General features: G+C 40.8%; 3 protein-coding genes across 4 annotated transcripts; 1 reads left to right on the top strand and 2 right to left on the bottom strand.

The window, feature by feature from the left end:
* Positions 1-930: 930 nt before the first annotated feature.
* On the bottom strand, positions 931-8,481 carry LOC309437007 (putative 2-ketogluconate reductase). The gene is made up of 6 exons (XM_082046829.1): positions 8,190-8,481; positions 6,234-6,618; positions 5,015-5,186; positions 3,524-3,702; positions 2,712-2,808; positions 931-2,323 (listed from the first exon to the last, which is right to left on the bottom strand). Exons 2-6 carry the CDS (start codon positions 6,613-6,615, stop codon positions 2,167-2,169), a joined length of 987 nt encoding a protein of 328 aa, XP_081902955.1. The 5' UTR covers positions 6,616-6,618; positions 8,190-8,481; the 3' UTR covers positions 931-2,166.
* A 53-nt stretch (positions 8,482-8,534) lies between these two features.
* On the top strand, positions 8,535-17,343 carry TXNL4A (thioredoxin like 4A). 2 transcript variants are annotated; one of them, XM_082046985.1, is made up of 4 exons: positions 8,535-8,601; positions 8,783-8,956; positions 16,016-16,119; positions 16,798-17,343. In XM_082046985.1, exons 2-4 carry the CDS (start codon positions 8,804-8,806, stop codon positions 16,967-16,969), a joined length of 429 nt encoding a protein of 142 aa, XP_081903111.1. In that variant the 5' UTR covers positions 8,535-8,601; positions 8,783-8,803; the 3' UTR covers positions 16,970-17,343. The 2 variants fall into 2 exon arrangements, with proteins under 2 accessions (XP_081903111.1, XP_081903112.1); XM_082046986.1 differs by lacking the exons at positions 8,535-8,601; positions 8,783-8,956 and adding an exon at positions 10,569-10,648.
* Positions 17,344-19,598: 2,255 nt separating this feature from the next.
* HSBP1L1 (heat shock factor binding protein 1 like 1) lies at positions 19,599-22,355 on the bottom strand (the record flags this gene model as incomplete). The annotated part of the gene is made up of 4 exons (XM_082044584.1): positions 19,599-19,947; positions 21,019-21,113; positions 22,062-22,128; positions 22,311-22,355. The coding sequence occupies 4 exons, from the start codon at positions 22,353-22,355 to the stop codon at positions 19,942-19,944; spliced, it is 213 nt and encodes a 70-aa protein (XP_081900710.1). The 3' UTR covers positions 19,599-19,941.
* Positions 22,356-27,271: the final 4,916 nt, after the last annotated feature.

Here is a 27,271-nt window from a genome sequence, read left to right on the forward strand (position 1 = left end):
AAGAAGCATGTGTTATGTCAAGCAAATGTCATAGTTACTGGAAAAGTACCGCTGAAGAAGGTAATGAAATTGAAAGTTTTCATATGTAGGAAGCAATACTTCAGGGTGTTGTTAACCAGAAACTGTTAAATTAACTCTGCAGCCATATTTATTCTAAAAACTAATTCCAGCTTCAAAGACTGCTTGGTCCATAAAACAAAAAGTTGTGTTTGAATCAAATGCAATTAGATTCTGCTGAAGTATTTTCAATGCAGACTGGTGTCCTGTGAAAACTAAAGTCATATGATTTTATGGTTGAAATACATGTTAAATATGTTTGTGTATAATGTGATAATTTAGATATATAGATGATACAGAAAATATATTAAAACACCAATTAATCTATTTGCCAACCAAACATATTTAGATTTCCACATTTTATGTGAAACTATGTGCACTACAGATAACTTTAGGAAAAGCCAAGTTAATGGTAGGTAAATCTCATACGATTTTCAGAAGTCACAAAAGAATTGAGACATTACCTTCTAGTCTTCTAGCAGATGCCAGCAGCAAAGCCATCCCAGTATCTGCTGCGCTGCTGGAAACACCTCATGGAGTATTAGCCATCTTCACACCAAAGCTAGCTACAAGTTTCAGATCCATGTGATCCATCCCTACTTCTGAATTCACAATCACTTTCAAGTTTGGCAGGCCCTGGAGGAGCTTTTGGTCAATGACTGGTTTATGCCACCACAAATAAATCACTTAGAACTTTTTACTCATATGCTTTCTGTTTTCAAGAAATTCCTTCATGGTGATGAGGTAGAAATGTTTCTTCAGGAACACCACATGGACATGCAGTACCCCATGTACGCCACCAATTTCATTTACCAAAAGCCCAGGTAGCTCTCCTCATCCCATAATCTTCACAAAGAAGAAAGACACAAAATGTCAGAAGAAAGACATATAATTATTTCCAGACATTTTAAAGAACAATCACTTTCATGTCCTGTTTCATGACATCTATGACAAGAAATCTCATAAACCACATATTTAGACAGGGAGGTAAACCAACCAAGACAAGAAGCTCTTTTAAGTATAATACAAATTATACACACACAGGTATTCACTTGATCAAGTCTGACGAAGCTCTGTCCCTCATGGTCTGTAAGGTTTCATATCCCTCCCACCAGGCTCATAACACAAAATTATTTCTAATTACTTAGTTTCAGACCATCAATAGTCTGGGGTAACAAATCTCCCCTGCCCTGATATCACAGATTATCATATATAGTTTAGAAAAATGCTGGACCCAATCTAGTCCATGAAAAGAAATTACACAACTTCATCGTGAACTTTGAGTTACCAGGTTAATTTTTAAATTTACAGAGATTTTTGAAGCCTCATGTTCTGAAGAGACACCAGTGACTTCTTAACTGCACTGCCTTCTCCTGAGGCTATCATAAGTTAAAAAATAATAGATAGTTAGGTAAGAGTTTTCCAAGAAATACCTATGCACTTAAATTAAAAGAAAGGTTGTTTCTTGGCGAGTCAAGATAAAAGTTTAATTTTTGTCTGCACAGTGGAACTAAATTTCTTGGGATTTATTTTGGTTTTGAAAAAATCCCCTCAGGAAAACTGAAGATACTTTGTTTTGATTTAACATGTGGATAAAGCAGAGCTCTTCTTAGGCTAGAAAACCTTAGGCCTACAATCATTTCAAAGGAGTCTGCTTTCTTCAGTATTTTGATATAAAAATAGAATATTGCAATATTGACTGAAAAGTTTTTCAGGATACAGACAAATTTCTGCAGGGAATTAATGCTCAGTTCACCTTTAATATATTTGAGAGTGTTACACAAACTGTTTGGTGTATTTGCTTATCATCATATGGGAGCAAGTACTGGGAACAGAACACAGGTATTCATTGAAATAACGGACTGAAGATATCAAAGTGCATAACTGCTCAGTTTAAAATCTTCAAACAAATATCTTTTATTAGTTCCACTTTATTTTTCAGAATTGTAAATAACAGTACAGAATAAGTCTAGTGAGATGACAGCTTTGCAGTATCATGGCAACAAGAGCAGTGCAAGAATAGGTTGCTTATTTTTTAGTTTAAAAGCAATACTGTAAGAAATAGTGCTTCCCATACATATGAGATTTAGTGACATCATCTGACACACATCATTTGGGAAACACTTCACTTGGAATGGGTTTGCCATTGAGAACAGCCAGAATGTTTGCTATCGCTTCTTCTGTCATCATACGGATAGCTTGGACCGTCGCAGTTCCAATATGAGGGGTTATGATGATGTTATTTAATTTTAATAAGGGATGGTCTCTGTAAGAAGCAGACAGAACAGAATGTATTATAAAGGGAATTTACTCTGCAGCTATCCCCTGCTAGCTGTTAAGAACTGAACCTCAGGAAACAGCAATGGCGTGTTGAAATAAAAGGGCCACAAGCACAGAACCAGCAGAAAGCTTGGTTACCCATTTCTTCTTCCTCTCAATTGGTCTCGTTGCCTTGCCTGTCAGTTAGGCTGGCAAAGAACTGACAGGTACGGGAAAGACAAATAGTTTGTCATTTATTTATGGTTGTGGGCGACTGCCTGAGGTTTTGCCCTTAAACAGTGAGAGACTCCCCACGGAGATCCAGATAATGAGCACACTTATGGATATAGTTTAAAACAGTTCAGATTAACAGAATGGAAAACAGGTTTCTTCACCTTGGCAGAGGCTCAGGGTATGTCACGTCCAGAGCAGCAGCCCTAATAACCTTATTCTGGAGAGCTTCTACCAATGCATCTTGATCAATAATTGCACCTGCATTGAAATAAATCTTGCTGTTGTGATGAGTTAATGAACATGTTTTTACCTGGAAGTGGGGAAAGGTCTTAAGGGTCTAGTAAGAAAAATAACAGAATCTTCATCATGTTAGAAAGTTGAATGTCTTTCTAATAACCATTATCCAAACAAAACAGAGATTTTATTTATTAATCTTTAACTAGAGAAGGATTATGGTCCACTGCATACTGCTTTTCTTGGTATGTGACTGGTTTCAGTCTTTTCCTCATTTTGACACTGACTTCCTGTATTATTATAGAGAAATCATTTAATCTCTTCAAGCTTTCCATTCTTTTATCGCTATCTTGTTTACTGAAACTACAATATCTCTCATACGCTTGTTCAGTAGCAACAGATCTTTAATCCCATGTGAGGTTTCTTTTCTACATAGCTGTTTCGAATTAAACTCATGTTTTTCCTTGTACCCCATTCATCATCAGTGATAATAAAACTTTCAGTTATTTCCACTAAAAAGCCCTATATTTAGCATAAGGCTAAAGAGAAAAGAAAATCTGCTGAGCATCCCTAAATTCCATAGGACCTTTGAAAACATAGCATCTCATCTATGATAAGTCATTGATTTGTAAACTGCCAGCTAGTTCACGACCCGAACTGGAATATCATAGACTGAGTTTGGACAGGAGAATGTCAACATAATCAGGCAAAACACAACCTCAACTGTGGAGTTACAAACCTCGGCTGATGTTTATCAGAGTGGCTGTGGGTTTCATCAGCCCCAGCTCCTTTTTCCCAATCAGCTTGTGAGTCTCAGGAGTCAGGTTCACAACCAACATAACAAAGTCTGATTGCTGCAGCAAGTCTTCCATCTTCTCACAGTAGTGGGCGCCAACTGCCTCTTCCTCCTCCTTTCTTCTGGAGGAAAAATGCACACCCCCCCAAAACTGACAGAACTATTTCTAACTGGCTTTAACAAACTCTAGGAGACATCTGGAACAGCATAGAGATTGAGACACTTGAGGTTAAGGTAAAGACATTGATAGGTACAGATGGTGGAAAGGAGGGGGGAACGATGTGGGCTAGAGTAAGAGGTTAGAGGAGTGGTGGGTCACTGAAGGAATGATGCATGTGTGAAAGTGAAAGATCTGGGGGTGTTGGTCGACAGCTGGCTGAATAAGAGCCAACAGCATCCTAGCTTCCATCAGAAACTGTGGCCAGAAGGACTAGAGAAGTGATTGTGCCACTGTACTCCGCACTGGTGAGGCTGCACCTCAAATCCTGTGTTCAGTTTTGGACCCCTCATTATAGCAAAGACATGGAGGTGCTGGAGCAAGTTCAGAGAAGGGCAACAAAGCTGGCGAAGGGTCTGGAGCAGAAGGCTTATGAGGAGCAGCTGAGGAAACTGGGGTTGTTTAGGGGAGAAAAGGAGGCTCAGGGTAGACCTTAACACTGTCTACAACTACCTGAAACGAGGTTGTACCATGGAGGGTGTTGGTTTCTTCTCCCTCTGTGATTCTGTGACTCTCCAGCAGCTTTATATCTTTTTTATCCTGTGTTGCCCAGAACTGCACACAGTGCTCCAGGTGAGGCTGTACCAGTGCAGAACAGAGCAGGACAATCACCTCCCTGCCCAGCTGGCCATGCTTTGCTGGATGCACCCAGGACACGGTTGCCCTCTTGGCTGCCAGGGACACTGCTGGCTCATGTTGACCCTCCTGCATCTGTGCCAATCCCTGTAAATCCTCTCCTTGTCTGACATGTGAGTTAGGACTTGGGGTGGAAAAGGAATGAAGGGGAAGTGAAGTCTGAAAGACAGGGAGCTATAAAACTGAGAGAAGACTCTTGCAATTGGTGCTGGTGTGAGGAGAGGGGTGACTGGCTGGGTGGGCCAGGGATGCTGCCAGAAGCCTGAAGAAGAGTCTGGCAGGACAGTGGACACAATGAGGGCACAAGGCCTGGTTTCCTTGGACAACATCTTCAGAAAGATCACACAGCCCTTGTTCCAAACTGCTAGTAGCTAAGCAGGGCAGAGCAAGCACAGGAGATAAGGAGGTACTGCTTCCTGACCAGAGGAGAAGGGACCCAAAGCAAGGAAGTGGTGGCATGCTGGTGCTCCTCATGCTGTTTACAACTGTCACAAGTGCCTAGGAAGACCAGGGACAAAGAGCAGAACTGTGGTTTCTGTCACTGCCCCGACTAACTACATGCAGAAACCAGACATTTTTACCTTCGGTTCCTGTTATGGTACAGGATCCTCATGTCGAAGGCTTTGGCTCTCTGAGCCACTTTGTACCCAATGTTGCCCATCCCGATGATCCCAAGCGTTGCTTTGGTGACTTCCACTCCCAACCAGTCGACAGCAAAATACTTCGTGTCTGGAGAAACCGCAATCTGGCAGCCTGAATGTAAACGCATGCTGAACGGGTACAAACTGACCATGAACATGGATTTGGGGAAAAGAAGTTTCTCACCATCATAGCGGCAGGCTCTGGAGCACCCCTTACAAAACTTGACTTCACTTTTTTTTTTAGCTGGGTTAAATCTCATTAGTTCTCTCCTGGATCACAACCCAAAGCAGCCCCACTGCTTGAGCAGGAATGAAGGTTGCACATTCCAGCTCAGCCAGGGATCTCTAGGAGCTTTTATACAAAGAACATGAGGTCCAACAAGATGCAATAGTTAGAAAACATCATGGGGAAAAAGGTGTTACTTCATGCTTCAGGATGGAGCAGCAGTAGCAGAAAAATTATGAGTCCCTTAAGACAGAGGCAACTTCTTGTGATAGTCTCTGCTGACACCTTCCTTCCCCTGAAAGGAATTGCGTAGCAAGGGCATTTGGGGAAAGGACCCGCCTTTGAAGACATGAACTAATGTTGGTGGTACAGTTTGGAATAACTTTGTCAAAATGACTATTGCCTATTTCAATATTAATGTTGATGCTCACTGGGAAATACAACCCATTGGTTTAGACAAACTCTTTGCAGAAGCAGGAAAAAAAAGAAGAGCTATACTAATTACTGCTCTAGTGATGGGGACATTGCTATTAATGCTTGTACCTTCCTGTAGCTCCTTATACTTGTTCCAAGGGGAAATTGTAAAAGCGGTGACATTTGATTTGGACGCATTTTGTATTCAGCTTTTACAGCTATAAACAACCCACACAGTGAACAGCCAGAGGAGAATTAAGCCCCCAGACCTTATTCCAAACAGGATATCACAAGTGACTTTGAAGTGCATAATTTAGGCAAAGGCCTTACTTTTGTCACCATTGCCTTAAAAATAGTCGGGACATAGGAAAGGCAGAGGCCTCTGAAAATTGAGTCCTCAGAAATTCTTTTCCCTGTAAAAGCATCCCAAATATTGATTTGGACAGATCATCCAGATCATCTGTAAAAGTGAGATATGCCAAAGAAGTAGCTAAGATCCAGGAAAATTTAAAGCATTACCTTCTACTAGTCTTCTGGCAGAGGCCAGCATCAGGGCCATTCCTATGTCTGCTGTTGAGTCCGCCACGGCATGTGGGGTGTTGGTCACTTTTACGCCAAAGTTAGAAATCATTTTCAAGTCTAAGTGATCAACTCCAACCCCAGAGTTTCCAATTACCTTTAAATTGGGCAGACTTTCTAGAAGCTCACGGTCAATAGTTGGCCTGCTCTCAAATACGAAAACAGATTGGATTTTTTTTCTAATTTCTTCTTTGTTTTCATGAAATTCCTTTAGGGTGATAACGTGAAAGTGTTTCTTCAAAAGTGCTGCAAGGTTTTCTAGCACACCATGAGTTCCTCCTACATCCAGGATCAGAACACCTGGCAACTCTTCTCCTGCCATGACCTGCAACAGAGGAATAGAAGAAATACTCCTTTGTTTCGGACACCCTTAAAGGACTGATGCTGTGGTGATCATTTAAATTCACACCTGGAACTCATGGAACTCAATACTGCTTTTAGTGATACAGAAAAAATTCACAGTCATTTGGTACTAATGTGGCACATTAGGAAACTTCCCAGTATTTTCACTAAGTGCTGATTTAGACTATAACAACACAGAATATGCACTCCCTCAGATCTAAATCCAGGCCTACAAGGTGTTCTTCTCAAATAGCTTCATTCTAGTCAAGTTTGATTTCATACAAATCTCATAGCTTCTCAAGCTTATTCACAAATTCATTTCTATAGGCAGTGGTATGAAACCGAGGCCACTAGAAAGTTACTTGAAGTTTCTTGCCTATTGATTATGTTTGGTGAAGCTGCAGGTGGTGTAGGGAGGCACTGAGGCTCAAATGGGTCTGACAAACATCTGTCAGGCATGGTTTACGTCTAACAAATTTCCACAACGAAGGGCCATCCTTGGACTGCTGCTACACTGCCTGCCTTCAGTGTTTTAAACATACAGTCTATTTACATAAGGAATCTGCTTCCATGTATGTATACATAGATAATCATATGTAACATATTGAAATAAAATATGTGTAGTAAGTTCTGGTTCTCACATTGCAGAGAAAAATTTGAAAATATTACTCAGATTGAGACAAGTGGGCAAATAAAAAGACCTTCTCTCCTCCTCTCCTCTGAATTTTCTAGAAAGGAGATATGGCAAAGTGGGGACCTTGGTAATTTTTCGTGAGCTCCACAATTCTGGGACAAAGCTGGTACAAATTCATGCTGCTGTTCCAGGACTGTTCCCCACAGCTGGAGCTCAAGCTTGTGTGGATTTTTTATGGTACAAAATATGCTTTTCTCCCTGTCTGCTGCAAGTGAACTTTTTAAATGACTGTACAGTGTAAAATAATACATACGCCTTTCACGAAGCAAAAAGATTGGCTTGGGATGTCCTATCTCAATGGCCAGCTTGATTCTGAAACCTAATGCTGAAATATCCTGGTTTTATTGCTGATCACTTCAAGTGAAACATCTGCCCAGCGTGTTCAAGTACCAGCATGTTGATCCCAAGAGATGAGAGGAGCCGGATGGTACTGAAGTGCGACCACTGCCGGGGCTGGGCAGCACAGCTCTCGCAGGCAGGATTAATTCTGGATGTAGAGTGCACCAGAAAGAAACACAGAAGGTGGGCATGAAGTTGTGACCCAGCTGGTTCAAATATACCTGTATTTTCACACAATGGAATCATAGCATGTTCTGAGTTGGAAGGGACCCACAGGGATCATTGAATCCAACTCCTGTCCCTGCATATGACAACCCCACAGTTCACACCATGTGTCTGAGGTCATTGTCCAGTCTCTTCTTGAACAGTGCCAGGCTTGGGGCCGCGACTGCTTCCCTGGGGAGCCTGTTCTAGTGCTCCACGACCCTCTGGGTGAAGAACCTTTTCCTAATGTCCAACCTAAACCTCTCCTGGCACATTCTTCTGCCATTCCCTTGGGTTCTGTCATTATCAGGCCTCACCTGAACGTTTGCCTTCGGAGTTCTGGAATACAGACCGCGGAGCGAAGGGTTATCAGGGAGAGACGACCCCTGGAAGTTCGCTCTGCGAACGGGTATCAGGCTCCCGGAAGGCAGGACAGCAGCGGTCGGCTGGGTGTGTTTTCTCCACGCGCTAAATAAGAGAGTGAACCTGCCACCGAATTCACTTAAGCCGCACTTCTTTTGGATAAACCGAAACACTGCCTGGCAGTGAGCAGACCCCCAACCCCTCCTCCGGCACGCCCGCCCACCGAGGAGAGCTTCGCGCCCTCCTCCGGGCGGAAGCGCGTATCGCGGTGGCGTGCCCGGCCATACGGACGTGCTCCGTCACTTCCGCTTCCTCTCCCGCAGCGGCTCTCTTGCGCCGTTTCGACGAGAGAAGGGTGCCCACGGGGTGCGGCAGGGACGGGACGGGACGGGAGGGGCTCGGCCGTGGCGTCCCGCAAGGGCCCGGCGAGTTGATGGCGTTGCTGTGCCGCAGCCTCGAGCCACCGGGCGGGGGGTGCGGGGGCTGGCGGCGCCTTGCGGAGCCGGCCGGGCCGTCAGCTCTGGGGGGGGTTGCTGTCGTCCCGCAGGCGCCGCACTAGTCCGCCAGGATGTCGTACATGCTGCCGCATCTGCACAACGGCTGGCAGGTGGACCAGGCCATCCTCTCGGAGGAGGACCGAGTCGTGGTCATCCGCTTCGGGCACGACTGGGACCCGACCTGCATGAAGATGGATGAGGTCTTGTACAGCATCGCCGAGAAGGTAAACGGGGGCTGTGGCGTGAGGCGGTCACTGTCTGCGCTCCGTGTTTCACGTGGCTTATGCGAAGCCTGAGGCAGGTTGTGTAGGAAACAACTACCTTGCAAATATGATAGGCTCAGGAAGGATCTCTCAGCAAAGCATATTTTAATAACGATTTTGTAAGATCGGGTGTTCTACCTAATGATAGGCATACATAATAGGGCAAAAAGTCCCTGCTTATATCCCCCCAAATCCCGACTGCAGTTTCCCTCCCCTGTTCGCCATTGGTTGGTACTTCAGGGTTTACAGACTACCCGACGCCTGCCTCAGTTTACATATTCTTCTAATTCTAACAGTACCCTTCCCCTTATCGATCTATTTAAAATATGGGTTCCTGACTCTTTGGCTGCCCTTCCCCCTAGATTAACTTGTAAATACAGGTATCAGTATGCATTCCAGAGTTAGTTTGAAGATACACATTAAGGATTCATAGTCTGATGTCTCTCTTCACCTCCCCGCTGAGGTCAGGCACCAGCTCCTTAGTTTTGCAAAAACAACATTCTTTCGTTAAATGTTCCTTACAGCTGTGACTGGGTTTCTGGAGAGGTATTCTAGCTTTAGGGGGCAGCAAGAAAGCCACTTGTTTTGCATTCATGAGTGTTGCCTCAAGTCATCGACTGCCCTGATGTTTGTAGTAGTTAATGGTGTGAAAAGAGTGTTGCAGGTTCTGAAATAAAAATCGGTGCCTGTTAATGATCTGTCATTCAAGCACAAAACAAGTGCTTGGTACTAGGACTGCTGTGGCTCCAGGCAGTGCAGCACTGTCACTTTACCATAAGAATGTATGGTAGCTTCAGACTTCCATTTGAATAACTAGCAAAGTTGCTTTCATTTTGACTCTTAAAATGATGAGATCCTAAAATGTCCAGGATACTGTTGATTTATCTGTTAGTGACATTGTTTGTGGAGACAGATGGCATCCTGTTAAGTTGCATGGGCTGAAATCAATTTTAGGAGACAAACTCTGAAGCTGCTTTCAGATAGAAACTGAATGCTTGCCGACAGCTTGTCACTCACTTAAGAAAAATAAAGATAGATATTGAAGAAATATTAGATTGTTAACATAAATAATCAACTGTGTTTTACCTTTTTCCGTATTTGGTAAAGGTTTTGCGCAGGAATAGATGTAGAAAATTGACAGCTCTTCTGTAACTGAGCCCCATAGAAAATGAAGCAAAAAAATCTGAACCAGAAATGGTAACTTGGGTAGGAAAAACTATCTTCATGTAAAATCATGTGCATACTGCATAACTTGATAGAGAGTTCTTTTCATGATGTACTCCTTTCTCTTTTAATGTTATTTTAAAATAAATGAACTTGGGTCTCAAAAATCTGTACAATGAAAGATCTGTACCTATAGCCAAATGTTAAGACATAATAAAATACAGTAAGATGTTGTGACTTGGTTTAATTTAGTTGTTTTGTGTTTAACATGGTGGGAGTATTTTATGCTCTGATACTGTTAGCATGGACTTTGGCAGGATGCCTGGCAATTCGGCAGACATATTAGCAGTTAGGGGTGACTGGGGGAAGAAAGAACAATGTAACTTCTCATTTAAAAATCTCCCTCTGCAGAAATGGCAAATTAAAGGGGGAAATCCTTCCTCAACCTCTTGCTTACAAGCCATGTTTGGATCTCTGCTGTTTTAAAGAGTGAGTAGAAGTTCCAATTGTACAGGTGTTTATGCTAGAGAATAATATAGAATGTTAACATGCTGTAATTGTATGCTACAATTGAAGAAAATGTAGCCATATTTTACTTTTGTTACCATGGTGCAATATTATTTTAATCTGCAGTGTATTTTTGGGTAGCAGTAATTTTTATCTGTACTTTATAATAGGAAAACAGAATTTTTTCAGTTTGAATCATTCTGGGTGCAAAGAAACTAGAATACTATAAGAAAATACAAAGCAGATTATTTTCACTGAAAGGTACTCCACTTACAGTTGACTCTGTTTTTTTTTCCCAGTGTTACATGCAAAAGAAGCAAGGTTTCACTGAGTTTCAAAACAAATGAGAATTATTCATATGTCAGGTTTTCAACCAAACATCTGAGAACTGAGTTTCAAAAAATTCCTCTGGAACACCTGCAGCTGCTGCTTTAAAAATACAGTTTGAGGATCTATCTGTCTGTCTGTCTATCTATCTATCTATCTATCTATCTATCTATCTATCTATCTATCTATGTATTTTGAAAGGAGGGTCATGATTATAAAAACCCAACCCCTGAAATACAGGGCTGGTAAGTTACTCTCTAATAGCCCTTTTAAAAATAAATATTTTAAACCCCTGATTTATCTAGGACTGCGTACTGTAAATTGGGTAACCTCTTGTGAAACTAAGTCACTTTAACCAGTAGGTCGTTTTGGGAGAATTGTTCAAATGTTTTGCATTTATTTAACTGTAATCAGAAGTGTTAATAGCTGTGGCTTTTGCTAAACATTAGTTGTGCCTCTGCCTTTCTGTTATGGTTGCATGAAAAGTGACAGAGGAAAAGAAGGTGAGGGCAGGGAGAGAGGTATAAAAAAAATACTGATATTATAGTTACTGGTGTTTTTAATTAAAGTTAATTGAAGCTAATGCAGTAACTCATCTATAGTTTTCAAAATTATTAGCTGTAAGCATTGCTCTCAGCATATGTCTTTCTCTTTTCCCCTAGAAATTTATCACCTAAACTTACAGCATAATTAGCAAGAAAAAAGTTTATATAAATATTGAGAGTACAGACTTTGAAGTTTGTACCTACTGTGTTTGCAGCCTCTGTCAGTTCAGTAATACAAGTCTGCTACCTGCCTTCAACTTGAATGATCTGTTGCAAAAGGTAGTCTCAGTTCCTGTATTATTTTTTCTTGTGATTTCCTTGTCCATAAAGACATCTAAACATAAAAAACATTGTCTAGAAGCTGGTTAGAAAGATGAGAAGATGGAATCTTAGATCTTGTCTCAGATTTCCTTAGGTATTTGCTGCATGCACTTTAGGCCATAAGGTATGGCTGTGAGATTTGCTTCTTAAAGGGAGCTGGAATCAACAACAACAACCAACCAAAAAAAAACCCCAAACAAACAAGAGTATTACTGACCCCTAACAGGAGTTTAAAGAAACTTTATGATTGTTGCCATTCTTCCTAGTCATTGATCATATTACTGTGGCAATCTCATTTGTAGGAATGCATTATTTTTTTTTAATGACTTTGTTAATGAAGGAAGTCGGGAGGGTGAACTTGGGAGGACAAATGAGATTTATTTCATCTGGCATATGATTTTTCCTACATCTGTTTCCTATTTACCCGCTAAGTGTGTGGTCTTGATCAAGATAGGATACAAAATCTGTATCTGATGTTAAGTGTCCTGTAGATTCCTCTGCTTTATAGTTTTGAGATGTACTCTTTAAAGTTTTAATAGTTGTCCATCCAAGTAGATACAGTTCTGTGAAGTATTAAAATAGCCTGTAACTGTAGCTAGGCAATAATGTACTTTTTGGTTTTGTACATGTGTATTGAGTAATACAGACTAATCTGTGAACCTACAGTAATTAAGAAAAAAAATAACCTAAATAGAAGCCCATCCCATCAACGTAAGATTGATATATTTTTGAATCCATGCTGCTGGTTGACTTTTAGTTTCCTATTCTGTTCTGTCCCCATGGACAGCAGCTACAATGGCCTGGTAAGAAAGTTTTGAATTGGAAGATGGACAAAGGAAGTCAGCGTGCCAGAAATAAATACATTCAGAAGTTAATAGGTTTTGTTTTTCTACTGAAAATGTTTTTATCTTTAGGTATTGAACAAATGTGGAGCTGTGTAAAAGGAGGTCTAACACTAGGGGGTTTCTTTTTTCAGAAAGCACCTGACTTACTGCAACAAATTTACTCTACGTTAGTGTATGTTGTCAGGCTAAGTACTTTCAGAGCAAACTTGTGTTGTTACGTGTTCAACTTCTACAGCACCACAAGGCTTTTTGCTTATTGTCTCAACTGCAAAATTTTGGTTTACATTAGCAACCTCAGTGTAGTCTCAATTGTTACAACTGCAGCTGCTTTTATTTAGTGTGGTCTGCTTGCTCAGAGTTGTATTTAATTCTTGTTCTGAGGTCTCCATACTCTATCCCCAGTTATAACTCAGAAGTCAGAAAGAAACCTTCTTAGCAACCACTACCTTGAAATGATAGCAGAGCATGTTCTATATAGGGACGTAGTTTTTGAACTGACAACTCTGTCTGGGGTATGGATTTGTGTCTCAATGGATGGGGAGAGCTTAAGCTTTGGTTTGTCTCTGCAGACTTACTAGCTTAAGTATAGATCAACTCCTGCATCCATACCAGCCCAGATCCAGAAATACTTCAATTGCTTTCGCTTCCAATGAAACTTGAGCTAAAGCCTTTTGAATTAGAGCCAGCTCTATGGGAGGCCGACTCAGAAGCTGCTCTGTACTGCTGTGAAGCTGGCTGTATCTTGGTGCCAGTATTGTGTCTGGGTCAGTAAATGCTTCTTCAGGCTGTAAAACTGGTCCATACTGTGCAGAGGAGAGGCATCTGAGTAGTTCTGCAGGGCTTGTCTTGTGTTGAAATAAAATGCATCTTAGTGACAAGCCTGCCTGGTGTGGCATGGCTACTAAACAGGAGATACTGTGGCCACAGCAGTGCTTCTGCATCCCCCTTTCTGTATTTGCCTCTTACCTGTGTTTTTATCTAGTTATTCTTGGGCCTGAATCCCCCCTCCTGCTGCTCCGTGTAGTGAAGTGTTAAACGGCAAGGCCCATGTCATGGACAGCCTTGGCAGCCAGCGCCCAAACTCAATAGAACATGTCCTTATTCAGTGCACTTGCAGGCTCAGTGGTTTTGAAGTGCTAATCTTGTCCAATTTGAAATGAAGAAAGCAAGGGGGGAAGAATAGAGCCACTTTTAGAGTTCTGAATTCAAATTTGAGAGTCTGTGTCTAGCTTTAATGTCTCTTTTAGACTTCATACAAGCTTTTGAGTGGGTGACTGTCATCAGTTTAACCTCTGTAAAAGTAGGTAGAAGGAAGATTCAGTTAATGTCTGAGATACTTCGATTACAGTGATAACTTGCATGTATGCTGTGCAAAGGTGATTGTTTAAGACTTGAATAGTTTGGTTCTCTTTTATAAAATCTTAAGCTGTTGATATTCACTGTTAGTGACGGGCATTTTCTGCTTCTGCAACAGCTAAACTAAATTAAATGTATATGATGTAAGACTAAAAGTTTTGTTTTGTTTTGTTTTTTAAATGATGCTAAAAATGGCAGCAGGATGGAAGAAGGAATGATAGGAGAAAATAAAAATGGCTCCTCAGATTGGGGGGGTGGGGGTTGTTGTTGTTTTGTTTGTTTTAAAAAAACAACTGTCTTTTGCCTCCTGAGGCTAGTCATGGAGTAACTTCAGTCATTTCTCAGCTGATTCTGAACATCCCATTAAGTTTCTTAGACATCTTTCATATAAAATTGAAAGGGGCATGAATGACAACTTCTGAGGGTGTTAAGAGTTTGATACAATATTATGAATAACTTTGCTTTTCAAGGCTTTACCTCTTTCCTCTTTTGGAAGATGGCTTAAATGGAATGTTTTCATTAGATTATTGATAGAATCTAGGATTATAGCTGGCTCCAAAAAAGCATAGTAAAAACTATTTTAATGCTGTGTCATTCCAGAAGAGACTTTTATTTTCTTTGCTAGTGATACTTACTTACATGTTTGAAGTGTGATTATTTTTTATAATCTAGAAACTTGTCTTGAAGTAGAAGTCCATCAAAATTTATTTACTGTGTGCTTCTGTGTTTTTGTTTTTGTTTTTTTTAAAACATCTACATACTTCCTGAATTAAAGTGCCTGCTAAGATGTTAAGTACAGGGTACAGCATATATAGTATTTTTCTGGTACAGTCTAATCCTGTTTTGTGGACTAAAATAAAATGTCTTTCATGAAGCAGAAATTGTACTCATCATGGCTTTTACACACATTTGATAGAAAAACTTAAGAAGTGGCAAGTATGGTGACAAACAGTAAGTTTGTCATAAATCTTCAAGCACTTACATTAACCTCAGACTGGTAATTTTGCTTAGTCACATGGGAAGGACTAAAATTATATTTGCCTGTAAGGAAGGATGGGCAGGGCAGGGTTGTGTGTTCATGGTATAATTCGTGAGTATTTGATACTATACCCTATAGTTAAAGGTTTACATAATTTAGATGCCTACTGACTTGTTTTAATGTGTGTGTTAATGTCTACTGTACATGTGTGAGCTAAGTTTAGAAGCTAAAGCTTCTCTAATTCCACTTAAGGCCAAATATGCTACAACTAGGAAACAAAAATATGACATGGTTTTCTTCCAGGAATTAAGACATTAACTGTGTCATTAAAGGGGAAGGATTCTTCTGCATTTAACTCAGTAATTATGCAAAATGAGAGCCTGTTTTACCAGAATTGCACAGAGAATAGCTTCTCATCAAGGTCATCTTTTCATTATTAATTAATTTTTTAAGCTCCTGATTAGCTTATACCTCTCAAAAAAAGCTCTCAGTTTTTATTATTAAATTAGCAGTTTAATTTAATGAGCCTTGTTAAAGAAATTATGTGGTTTAGAGGGGAAAAATGCTTGGAGGCAGGCACCAGGGCATTTTAGATCATTAGTTTTCTGAAGTCTAAAAGCAGCCGATGACAGGCAAAGAAGTTACTCTGCTTGTTTAGAGCTGTGCATGTCACTCTGAGGTCTCAGTTGTATGTAAAGGACATTTGCTTCTCTGGATGTTGATTTAGCACAGGATCTTTCCAGTTCATACTGGATGTCAAATCAGCATCTTGGCTATATTGAAAAAATATTTTCCATGTTAATTGGTCATTGTGGTTAGAAATAATAGCAAGATTGTTTACTGTGATTTTATAAAGTATTATTTTGGAAAGTAAATGTTGCAATATCGAAAGCTTATGTCTTTTAATCAGTAATACAAGTAATCAAAGGCTTGGTAATATATATTGCTTTTATATTTCCTGTTTTCTTCTGTTTAGGTAAAAAACTTTGCTGTTATTTATCTCGTGGATATCACTGAAGTACCAGACTTCAACAAGATGTACGAGTTGTACGATCCCTGTACCGTGATGTTTTTCTTCAGGTACATGATGATCCTGGAATGTAACTCAGTTAAATTTTTTGTATGTCAAACACAGTGTCTCAGTAGATAATTTCTAAATGCATGTTAGCATACTGATGCTTATATTTTCATCTTTCTCCAAAAGAGTAAACTGATTAAATAGGAAATAGCTTGTTTTCCATTTAGACTAGTAACAATGTTTTGATAATAGAGTACACATTAGTGATAGTGAATCCATTATTTTTAGCTTTAAATATGAAACTTTTTGTATAGAATACTGCAGTAATATGGCATCTAGGCTTGTCAAACTTGCTTTAAAGATATACCCAAAGTATTAAGGTGTTTTGGAGCTAAGGCGTCTACATTGATGAGATAAAATGCACTACTGACAAGCATGGAACTCTCTAGTGTTAGACAGTAGTGGGAAAGAAATACAAGCTATGAGGAATATGCTGAAGATAATTGCACTGAGTAGCAATCTTGTGGGCATGTTTGCAGTCTTTATTCTAGCTTTAGAAAAAGTAAAATGTCGGCTTGAGTGACAGGAGTGGATACTCTTTCTTTGAGGCTTATTTTGCAAGACTGATTATAAGGACTTCTTTTGAATCCTACAAAGCATTGTGAGGGATATGAAATTTCTTTGTGAATTATAATACCATATTAACTTGTCTTTTTTTTTTTTTTCCTCTCCCTTTAAAGGAACAAACACATCATGATTGATCTAGGTACAGGTAATAACAACAAGATCAACTGGGCAATGGAAGATAAGCAAGAGATGATTGACATTATAGAAACTGTTTATAGAGGAGCCCGCAAAGGTCGAGGTTTGGTGGTATCACCAAAAGATTATTCCACTAAGTACAGATACTGATACTTCTTGGGGGCTACCTTTTTTTTTTTTTTAACCCTACATCCACTTAAATTTATTCTTGTGTGTATATATATTAAAGAAAAAAGGTAACAATTCCTTCAACTTTGAGCGTGTTTTGAATGATATTTGGAAAAGTAGAAAACACAAAGCCTAGAACTGTCTGACTGCAGTAAGACTGTAGTTGAATTTTGGATTTTTTTTAAATTTTTTGTAGACTTTACTCTGTGTTGTCCTTTTGGTATTACTTATTTTTGTACACAAAAAGGCTGTTTGCAGAAAAACATTTCAACTGTTTGTGTTTGCTTTTGTTACACAAATATCTGGGAAAACTATGCTATAGCTTTTTAAAAGAATAAAGTGATTTCCACTTTTCACCTTAATTTTCTTTAGCTAATTAAATTGAGAATGGAAACAAATGCAAATTGCAAAGTCAATGTTGAAGATGAAGGCTTATCACTTCTGTCAGAATCTCCTTGCAGAGTATCTTGGTCTTATGTATCCACTAAAAATAGGAACAAAACACAAAGGTGCACTTATTAAAATTTAGCAAAATTCAGGGAATAAATATTTAGCAGAAGTCAGAGGAAGTTGGAACCTCCTCCCTACTTAATTAACTTGTGGTAATGGACTTCTTTGTCATGGTAATTAAGCATACGGTAGCTAATTTGCTTAGTAGTTCTGCAGTGGCGAAGAGTAATTGCAGTTCTGGAGCTGGCTGCATATTCATCAGTTGAAGAGAGGATGAGCTGTGCTTTCTCTCATTTGACCTCCAGTTTGTCAAATGGTATATTAAAATGCACATAAATTCATCAGACTTGGATTGGATTCCACTGTGGCATGGCTTTTGAAGTTTCCATTTACATTTCTGACAACTTTTGTTTTGTGGTAATGGAGCCAGTGTTGTGTGGGTGGGTTTTTTTATTTTGAGGTTGGTTGTTTTGTTTGTTGTGGTTTTGTTGTTTTTTTTTTTTTTTTGTTTGTCTGTTTGTTGGGGGGGAGGGAAGAAGTTTGGTTGGTAGGTTTTGGATTTTTTTTTTTTTGTGTTCATTGGTATTTTTTATCTGATACATGCGTATTTAAAGGGTTGAGAAAAAAACAAGCCAGACTATACAGAAAGGTCCAGTTTGTCACAAGACGAATTAGAATATGCTTTTTTAACCATCAGGTGTGTTTTAGATTATTTAGAATGAGTCAAGAAAGTAAAACATAGCATCTCAATTTCTGCTTAAATTTAATCTAGCTTGCAGTAATTATTAATTATAGAATCCTCTATGCTGGAAGGGACCACCAACCTCCTAGTCAAAGTAGGTTCCACTTGATCAGGTTGCCTGGGACTGTGTCCAGTGTTGAGCATCTCTAAGGATGGAGATTCCTCAGCCTTTCTGGAAAGCCTGTTCTTCTACTTGAGCACCTTTAGAGTGCATCCATAATAGCTGGAACTTACTCTGTTCCAGATCGTGTCTATTAATGCTCTCCTGTAAAACGAAACTGTTCCCCATACCCTACCATGGGGTAGTTGTTGCCAGCAAGAAGCTATCTATAGTCTTAAGGCTGAACTAACAGAATTCTTTGAAACCCTCTTACACTTTGTATTCCACCATATCTTGGTGGGTCTCTGTTTTAACTCCATCATAACAATATATTTCTTCAACTGGGGAGCCCCCAAATTGACACTATTCTAGGGATGCTCTCACCAGAGTTGAACAGAGGCAAATCTACACGTGCTCACACTGAGGAGTGTGTGGCTGCAGCCTGCATTGCCAGAGCACTCTCCAGCTTGTGCCCCAGGCTCCGCTCCTTTCCTGCAAAGCCACATGCCAGCAAGCCCGCCCCTTGCAGCTGCCCTGCAGCGTAAGTTTACCCTGTCCCAGAGGCGATGCTTGGCACGTTCCTTTGAACTTCGTGAGGTTCCTGTTGGCCCATTTCTCCAGCCCGTCCTTTAACATATCAACCTGTCCCCCCAGTCTGGCATTGTTTGCAAATCTACACTGATTAAAGCATTGACTCTGTAATATATGCTAATTATCAACACCTGCTGCAGTTTCAAAAAAACATTTATCCTTCATTAGCTGAGGCATTCTGTTGACCTGGTAATGCTCCAATTTCTGCACTTGTAAGAGGCTCCCATTCAGTTTCAAACAAAATCTTTCCTGCGAAAAGTGCGAATGTTTTTGTGAACAAGAACCTTAGAGTTAGTGCAGGTGGTCTGTTCGCTTTGACTCTACCATATCTTGTTCAGGGCATGTTTGGTAACTACAATTCCTTATCTATCTCAAAGTCTTTAAAATAGGGTTTTTTATTAAAATGCCTAATGTTAAAAAATTGCAGTTGGCACAACAGGGATACCCGAATGGCATAATCTGCACAGGTATGCACAGCTTTGCTTGGGATTGTGAAAAGAGTAATGACTGAACAGCTGTAATCTGTGCAAATACTGGCATTTCTTGTAGTGCAGAACAGTTTATATTCATTGAACCTATGCAAAGGCACCTTTCTAATAACATAAGGTGCATTTTGTAATGTAAAACATTTAAAGCTGCATCAAAATGGCACATGCAAATGGAAAAGTTTTGTCATAGAAGGATCTTGTTATTCTGAGAACATTTAAGTTAAAAAGGCAACAAAGAAATATGATGAAAATTTTAATATTTAAATAGATGAAATACATTTTCATACATGGAAAAAGTTTGTGACATTGACTACATAGGTTATAGTTTTCTGACCAAAATAGGGGTTTTGCCTCCCCTGAAACAGTTCTTTCCCAAATACAGGAAAGACAGTGTCTCATTTAGGTGAATAAACCCAGCTTTTTACTTTTCTTCCTAGGGCAATAGTTAAAAAAAAAAAAATTCCACTGTAACCAAGCATGTTTGTTTTCGCTGACACATTTTGTGACTAGGGACACTGATTTTAAACTCTCAGATTCAGTGTGGTGCTGTTCTGCCTTTATCTTTCATGGTCACGTCCTGATTTCAGTGCTGCAAAGAAACAGTGAATAAGTAGGTCAGTGGTTTAATTATTCATGAATGTGATTCAGCATAAAAACAGGAAGATGTCTCTACAATTAAATAGATCTTCATGGATTACCTTTCTATATTTCTTAAAATTATGTCATAGCTTGTAATGAAAAAGGCATCAGAAAGAACAGATGCCTAAATTACCAGTATCTTTACAGACATTCCTGTCTTTCACTGGGTAAGCAGTCTCTAAAGGACAAAAATAATTGCTGCGTCTCAGTTTGAATCGGGAAGGTGTACAACAACAGGCAGAAGACGTCGCTCCCACCTACAGAACATGGAAGGAACGCTGTCTCATGAATATTGAAAACAGCAGTCTATTTGGAGCAGGGGAGCATTTGCAACAGATAGCAATGTAAAATCCAGCACATGAACTGTAGCATGATTTTATATTACACAGTGTTTGCCAGTGCTAGGTTAATGCTTGAACTCAGTGCATTATCTTAAAGGTGTTTTCCAGGCAAAATGATTCTACAATATTGAGGTTATCCTTGATCCTTCCATCCCTGGTCTTACTGCTGCAAGAACAAACAACTGCTCTGTGAGGGGTGACGGTATTTACAAGGTGTGCTCTGAGCTACGTTGGGCAGCTGAAAGCAGGTTTAGAAAGAGACGTACATAAATTTCTACCAGCAAGAATCCTCAGTCAGCTAGGTTAGCATACTTGAGGGACAGGAATGGTGGGCAGGAGTGCTTTGAGCCACATATGTTTTAATACAAATGCACAGCCTCAGTTTACATATTTGTGATTAGTTTGCACTACCCCTTGGATGTGGCACTGAGCTGGGACAGATGCAGCAAGCTACAGTTGGTGTTCTTTTGAAAAAGTGGTAGCATTCTTTGGCTTCTGTCAAAAAGATATACAGGTAATTTAAAATACTTTAAAATATTTCAAAATATTTCATTATACTTTAAAATCCAAGTAAATGCAGGTATGATAAATATGTAAACAATATTTTCATGCTAGATACTGCCCATAGTTCAAACCTAAGTGGAAACACATAAAATACAGTAAAAATTAAGTTTCTTTACTCTCAGCTCTTCATCGGTGTTTTCTATTCCAGCCTCTGTCATCAGGTCAGCAACATGCTTCTCGAGATCATCAATGCGCTCACCCATTTCTTCCAGTAAAAAGTTAAAGATAACTTATTTATGAATAAATGATTCTATAATTCTGTATATTTTTCTTCTGTGAGAAAAAATAAGAAGCTTTATTCCAGATGTCTCAGCTGCTTACGTATTCAACACTAACACAAGATGAAGCATGCACAAGATCTATTATTACAAGACAATCCCACTTTCTTTCGCAACAGAAGCATTCAAGTTCTAAATGTTTTCAGATGCCTTCCTGTATGCCTGCGAGTGAAATGGAGTATTTTCTGTGTGAGAGATTGCTTGCTTTCCAAGGAACTCCTAGGTGATACCATCCAGTTAACACACATAATCAGAATATGGGTGTTGCTAAAATATTCTTCTCTTACACTAAATCAGCTGCTTCCTGAAAGGTTGAGTTACAGAAAAAAACAGAAAATGTAATAAATTCACAGTTTCAGAGAGCAAAGATTCTGTAAGTACTTCTAATGAGAAAGCTTGGAGCTCCTTGAGGTCTTAATTTCTGAGGGCGCACCTCCCCATGCTCAGGAGGCTAACAGTTGTTTTTAGACAACACACAGCAATACCCTGATTTAAGTGGCATTTTTGAAGATGACTCATTTTCAAATGTGCCTTTGGGATCTTTACACGTAATTTGCTGCTTATTTTACTTGAGTTCAAGAATTGCTGCATAGACTAGCTCACTGGGAGTTGATCCTTTCAGCAAAACATTTTTTAGAATTTCCTTCTTGGGGAAAAATAAACGGACCGGGGTGCGGGAGGAAGGGGGACAATTCAGCTGTCTCTACATCATAGGTGTTTAGCAACGGCAATCATTATTGCTTAATTTGATGATTACGAGAAAGCGCAGCCCGATTTTCAAACGCAAAGTGCCTCTTTACATGGCTGGGTACCGCGGCGGGGGGCCGGCAGCCGCACGAAACCTCCCGCGGAGCCAGTAACCGGGGTTCAAAAGAGGATATTTCTCAGCGATATCTTTTCAGTCAGAGCTTGAAAATTCTCCTGCAGCTGGTGCAGCAGATTTTCCGCCTGGGGGGAAAGAGAGAGAAAGCAGGAGCCCCGGGCGGCGGCGCACGGAGAGCAGCTACAGCCCAGCGAGCCAGGCCGGGGCGCCGGGACCGCGCCTCTCCGCCCCGCTCCGCTCGGCAGTGCGGGGGATCCCGCCGCAAGGCTGCCCAAAAACCCGCCCCCGCTCCCCGACCCGCGCTCACCAGCTGCGAGAGGTCCCCGGCGCCCGGCGAGTCGGCGGCCGCCATGGCCTCAGCTCCGCGCCGCGACCCACCGCCCGCCTCCCTGGCCTCGGCACCGCGGGGCGGGCCGGGCCGGACCGGGCAGGTGAGCGCCCCGCCCGCTGCTCCGCCGCGCCGCAGGCCGGGCGGCTGGGGCGCTCCCCGGCGCCGAGCTGAAGGGGGCGGGTGGATCGTCGGATACCATCTGGCGGTGGTATTCTTTTATTTTCCAAATAAATCGTAATTCTGCGGAGCTATAGCTAACTAAGGGTGTTGAGGTTTGAGCTTCAGAGGTCTTACAGAATCACAGAATGTTAGGAAGGGACCTTGAAATATCATCTAGTCCAATCCCCCCGCTGGAGCAGGGACACCTAGATGAGGTTGCACAGGAAGGCATTCAGACAGGTTTTGAATGTCTCCAGAGAAGGAGACTCCACAGCCTTCCTGGGCAGCCTGTTCCAGTGTTCTGTCACCCTCACTGAGAAGCAGTTTCTTCTCAAATTTAAATGGAAACCCCTGTGTTCGAGTTTATACCCATTGCTTACGATTGCATAGAAGTGACAAAGAATGAAATATGTTTCTTCGTCTACCAACAAGGCCGAAGTTTTGCAGGTTTGGTTTTTGTTGGTTGGTTTTTAAGGTTTGTTTCCTTTTCCCCATGTAATTAGTTTTGTAATGCAGAGTGGTAAAAATACTGTCCTTTTTGAAGTTTGTTGCATCAGAATAGCATAGAATCATAGAATCATTTAGGTTGGAAGAGACCCTCAAGATCATTTAATCCAACCATTAACCTAATTCTAACACTAAACCATGTCCCTAAGAACATAATCTACACGTCTTTTAACCACCTTCAGAGATGGTGACTCCACCATTTCCCTGGGCAGCCTGTTCCAATGCTTCACAACCCTTTTCATTAAGAAATTTTTCCTGATATCCAATCTAAATCTCCCACGGTTCAAATTGAGGCCATTTCCTCTTGTCCTATCACTTGCTATTTGGGAGAAGAGACCAACACCCTCCATGTTACAACCTCCTTTCAGGTAGTTGTAGACAGCGATCAGGTCTCCCCTCAGCCTCCTTTTCTCCAGGCTGAACAGCCCCAGTTCCTTCAGCTGCTCCTCATCAGATTTGTGCTCCAGACCCTTCACCAGCTTTGTTGTCTAAATAGACAAGACCAAAGACATCATCAGGAATTGGGTGGTGCCTCTTACAGTTGTGCCATCATGTTGGTCACCCTTGCAGTTTTCAGCTTTGTAGCATAAAAAGCTCCTGATGCATCTGTCACAGAGGTGTTGTCTTGTGCACACATAGGTCCTGGCTGCCGTAATTGTTGCCTGATGTAAATGAAGAGGTTTTCAATTTACTTCACCTATATGGTTAGGAGAACATCACTGTTGGGCAAATGCTTTCCTTAGTCTATTATTTTATAGATATGCCGAACACATAACATTGTCTTCATCTGTAACAAGTTTCTCTCTTGCCTTAGGACTGACCTCAAATGCTGGAAAGATTACCTCTTGTAAGCCTAGCACTCAGAATCTTTCTTAATAAACACAATTGTTTTTGACCATCCCAACCTGATTTAGGAAGGCATGTTATGTGGTGAGATTCTAGCATCAAAGCAAACCTCCGCATTGCTGCTTGCTTCCCATAATCATGGCTTTTCCTCTGTATGTGCTTATCTTCGTGCTCTTGCGGATTCTCCTGCTTGCCTTTCTCATTGTAGAAAGAAAAATCAAGCAAATTTTGCAGAGCTTGAGTGCTCTAACAGTGTTACTGCTCTAGAAAGCTTCCAGATTTAAACAATAATATGTACATAGAATCTGTACATAGCCACTAGATGCAACCACATATTTTTTTTCATTCTGTAGCATAAGTAGTAAGAAACACTTGTTGCATCTTACCTGTTTATTTGTTGCTAATAAATCTCCCTTCCCTTACAGCTAGATAGTAGAGCTCTACTGTTTTTGCATTTTTACTCCTGATAACAGCCACAGTGTTCCTAGTTTTCCCTCCTGCTAGAGCAGCTGCATTAAGCTTCCTTCTTAGGCAGCAATATTTTCCCCTGGAGTCCATTGAAGTGGCTGTCTGCTTGTGTCCAGATGTCTTGAATAAAGCCAGACTCCTATTTGCAGTTAAGAGCTTGCAGAGGTAAAGAAACAGCTGAGCAGTAGAGGAGCACGCATTATACAGCCACTGAGTTTGCAGGAATTGCACTAAATCTTTGTAGCACTGCATTTTAGCAATGCCTTGGTTAGAGTTCAACTGAAAACAAGCATGACTCAGTAAAGGCTTTTTGTAAATAGCTCCTCTTGTTTGCAAGGCAGGTCAGTAGGGTCAGGACAAAAACACGTGGTATCCAGTCAGCACAGCAATGGAGGAAAGGCAATTAAAGTGTGAAGGAGACTAAAGAATAAAGAAAATATTTCACCATGCGATTCCCCCTCCAAAGGTCTCGTTCTTTTACTGTGTGGCCTCCACAGCTAATTTGAACAGCCCTCCTTGTTTAAATCTGTTACGGTTTAATGTAAGGCGGCAATAAACCATGGCAGACGCTCTCTGTTATCCCCTTTACCTCCCACCACCCCTTCCTTTTCTTGAGCTGAATTAGGCCAATAATCCACAGCTGGGTTTATGGAGTAAAAATTGAAGTGTTTGTAAAACAAAAAATGGTTGTGTAAAAGTTCCAAAGTCCAGAAAACCTAAGAATAGAAGAGACAAACAGCAAGACCAAAATTACTTCGCTTAGCAATGAATTTATTTAAAATGGAACTGGCACTGTTGGCTTTGCCCTGCTGTTTGCTATTCTCGCCCTGCTCAGAGGGCTCGGTTTTCCTTGCTGAGCTGTTACATACATTTCCAGGGCCTGAAATCTGTGAATGTAAGATGAGTCATATTTTAAAAGCAGTAATCCATGTTAAGTGTGCACCTGTGGGCTAAGGGAAGCTCAGCAAAATTTTTTTGTTTGGTTGGTTTTCTTTTTGTTTCAAAGGCAGAGGTTTAGCTGAGAACCAGTAAACAACCAGTGCTACTGGTGCTCATAAGAGTATTTACTGTGATAAGCAAAGAATATTTCATTTACTGCAAGGGTACCAAGAAGTTAATGTTGGCAGTGAATACAAAAACAGGTCTTGAGGGGGTTAGAGAGAGGAACAAAATAGAAGATTTGACATTATAAATCAATTTTCCATGACAAAACATGCTTTATGCTACTTTCTTTCAGTGAAAAACTTAGACTTAGTCACTTTCAATTTAAATATATCCTCTTGGTATGAAGCACATGAAGTAAAAATAAAAAATAGGGTGACCTAGAGACTGAGGAGCCATCTGCTTCCATCCAATTTCAGAACTGCCGGCCTGTGCTGTGAACTCTTCACATGCTGCTTTTACGCTCAACTAGTATCAAAAGCGTCTTTCCCTTGCTCTTTCCTAGGGAAATTCCAGTCCCTCCAATGCTGTAAGGAGAAGTCAGGGTAGCAGGATAGGAAACAAAAGTATGTTTAAGCATTCATAGTCCTAAGCTCCAAGTTGAATGCCACCACTATAAGATGCCATGCTGTAAAAACCTTCAGTGTGGAGCAATAACAGAATTGTTTTGTAGAAATGCATTACACTTGTTGTTTGGATGTTACATAAAGTCCCTTCCCCCTCTGCTGACAAATGGGATTTTGTATGCCAGGGGTCAGGAATCCTCTGGTTACGTACACCAAGCGTGTCTGGCTCAGGGGCACTTTGGAATGGAGGTGAGGACGGAGAGAGGGTGTCACAAAAGCCTAATATTACATGTGTAGTAAAAAAGAAAACAGCACATTTAGTCCTGGAAGGAGACAAGAAGGCAAGTGTTCCTGGGCCACCGTGGCAGCTTGTCTGGCTGTAGATCAGGAGGCAGGATACAAATAATACTGCAAATTTTGGGGTGTTTTGTTTTGTTTTTTGCTGGCACAGGCATGATCAGTTGTAAAAGTTTTCTCTGAAGAGGAGAAGGCTAGGTACAGGCTTGTTCTTGCACCACAGTCATGGTATTTCTGCTACTAAATTGTAGGGTTGGGTCCTTGAGTCATGCTGTGCTCGGTGTTTCCCTCCTTCTTCGGAAGCTTCTCTTGTGTTGCCTTGCAATTGTTATTCAGAGGGACACAACGTGCAGAAAAAGCATCTGGCTTTGCTAGGTCATCAGCTTTTGTATGCTGAAATCCTGAATGGTGCTGATGTTTCTTGCAAGCAAACTATTAGCATTCACCTGTTTCTCTTGACTCAGCATAGTGTAGTTTGGTGAAAGCTTGTTCCACTGGAATACTTGCCGGTGAAGACATCGCTTTTCTTTCATCTGGTAACACCAGTAGAAGTAACAAGTGGCTGTTATTTGAAAGCAGGGAAAGATGTGGTGAGTGAAATGCAAATGCTTCAGGCATGGGGAAAAGGCATTCAGGTCAATGGTGTCTGGCAGCTGTAGCTTCTTTGAAAGACATGTCATTTGAGGTGAATATTAAAAGCCTGGGTGTTTGTGCACGGTTCAAGTTTCAGGCTCTATGTCTTTGAAGAGAAAAGGGTAATTCCAGCAGTCAGGAAACTTGATCCCTGATGGAGGTACTCTGCCTGCAGTGAAAGTGTTGCTTTTGGGGATGGCTGCTCAGAAATCCACTTTGTTGTGAAACCTGTTCAATCAGCCCCTTCCTGCAAGTTTCTGCAGAAAGAAAACTGAGAGGGTTAATGATATTCTTTATCAGAAGTTCCTTGTGTGTGCCATGGGCACCACGTATCGCTAAGTAGGTGTAACATGAAAGAGGGTGTAGTTTTCCCTGTAAGTGTTCTTCATTGGGTATAAATGTGCATATGCGGGAGCAGCAGAAAGCCTGCTGCAGAAGCTTCAGCTACAGAAGGTGGCATCATGGCATCCTTTGGGTCTGTGAAGAGTTGTATGTAATTTGTAGCTGTGTGAAATCACC

Source organism: Streptopelia decaocto, assembly GCF_964273445.1.
Source record: "Streptopelia decaocto genome assembly, chromosome: 2".
Lineage (NCBI taxonomy): Eukaryota > Metazoa > Chordata > Aves > Columbiformes > Columbidae > Streptopelia > Streptopelia decaocto.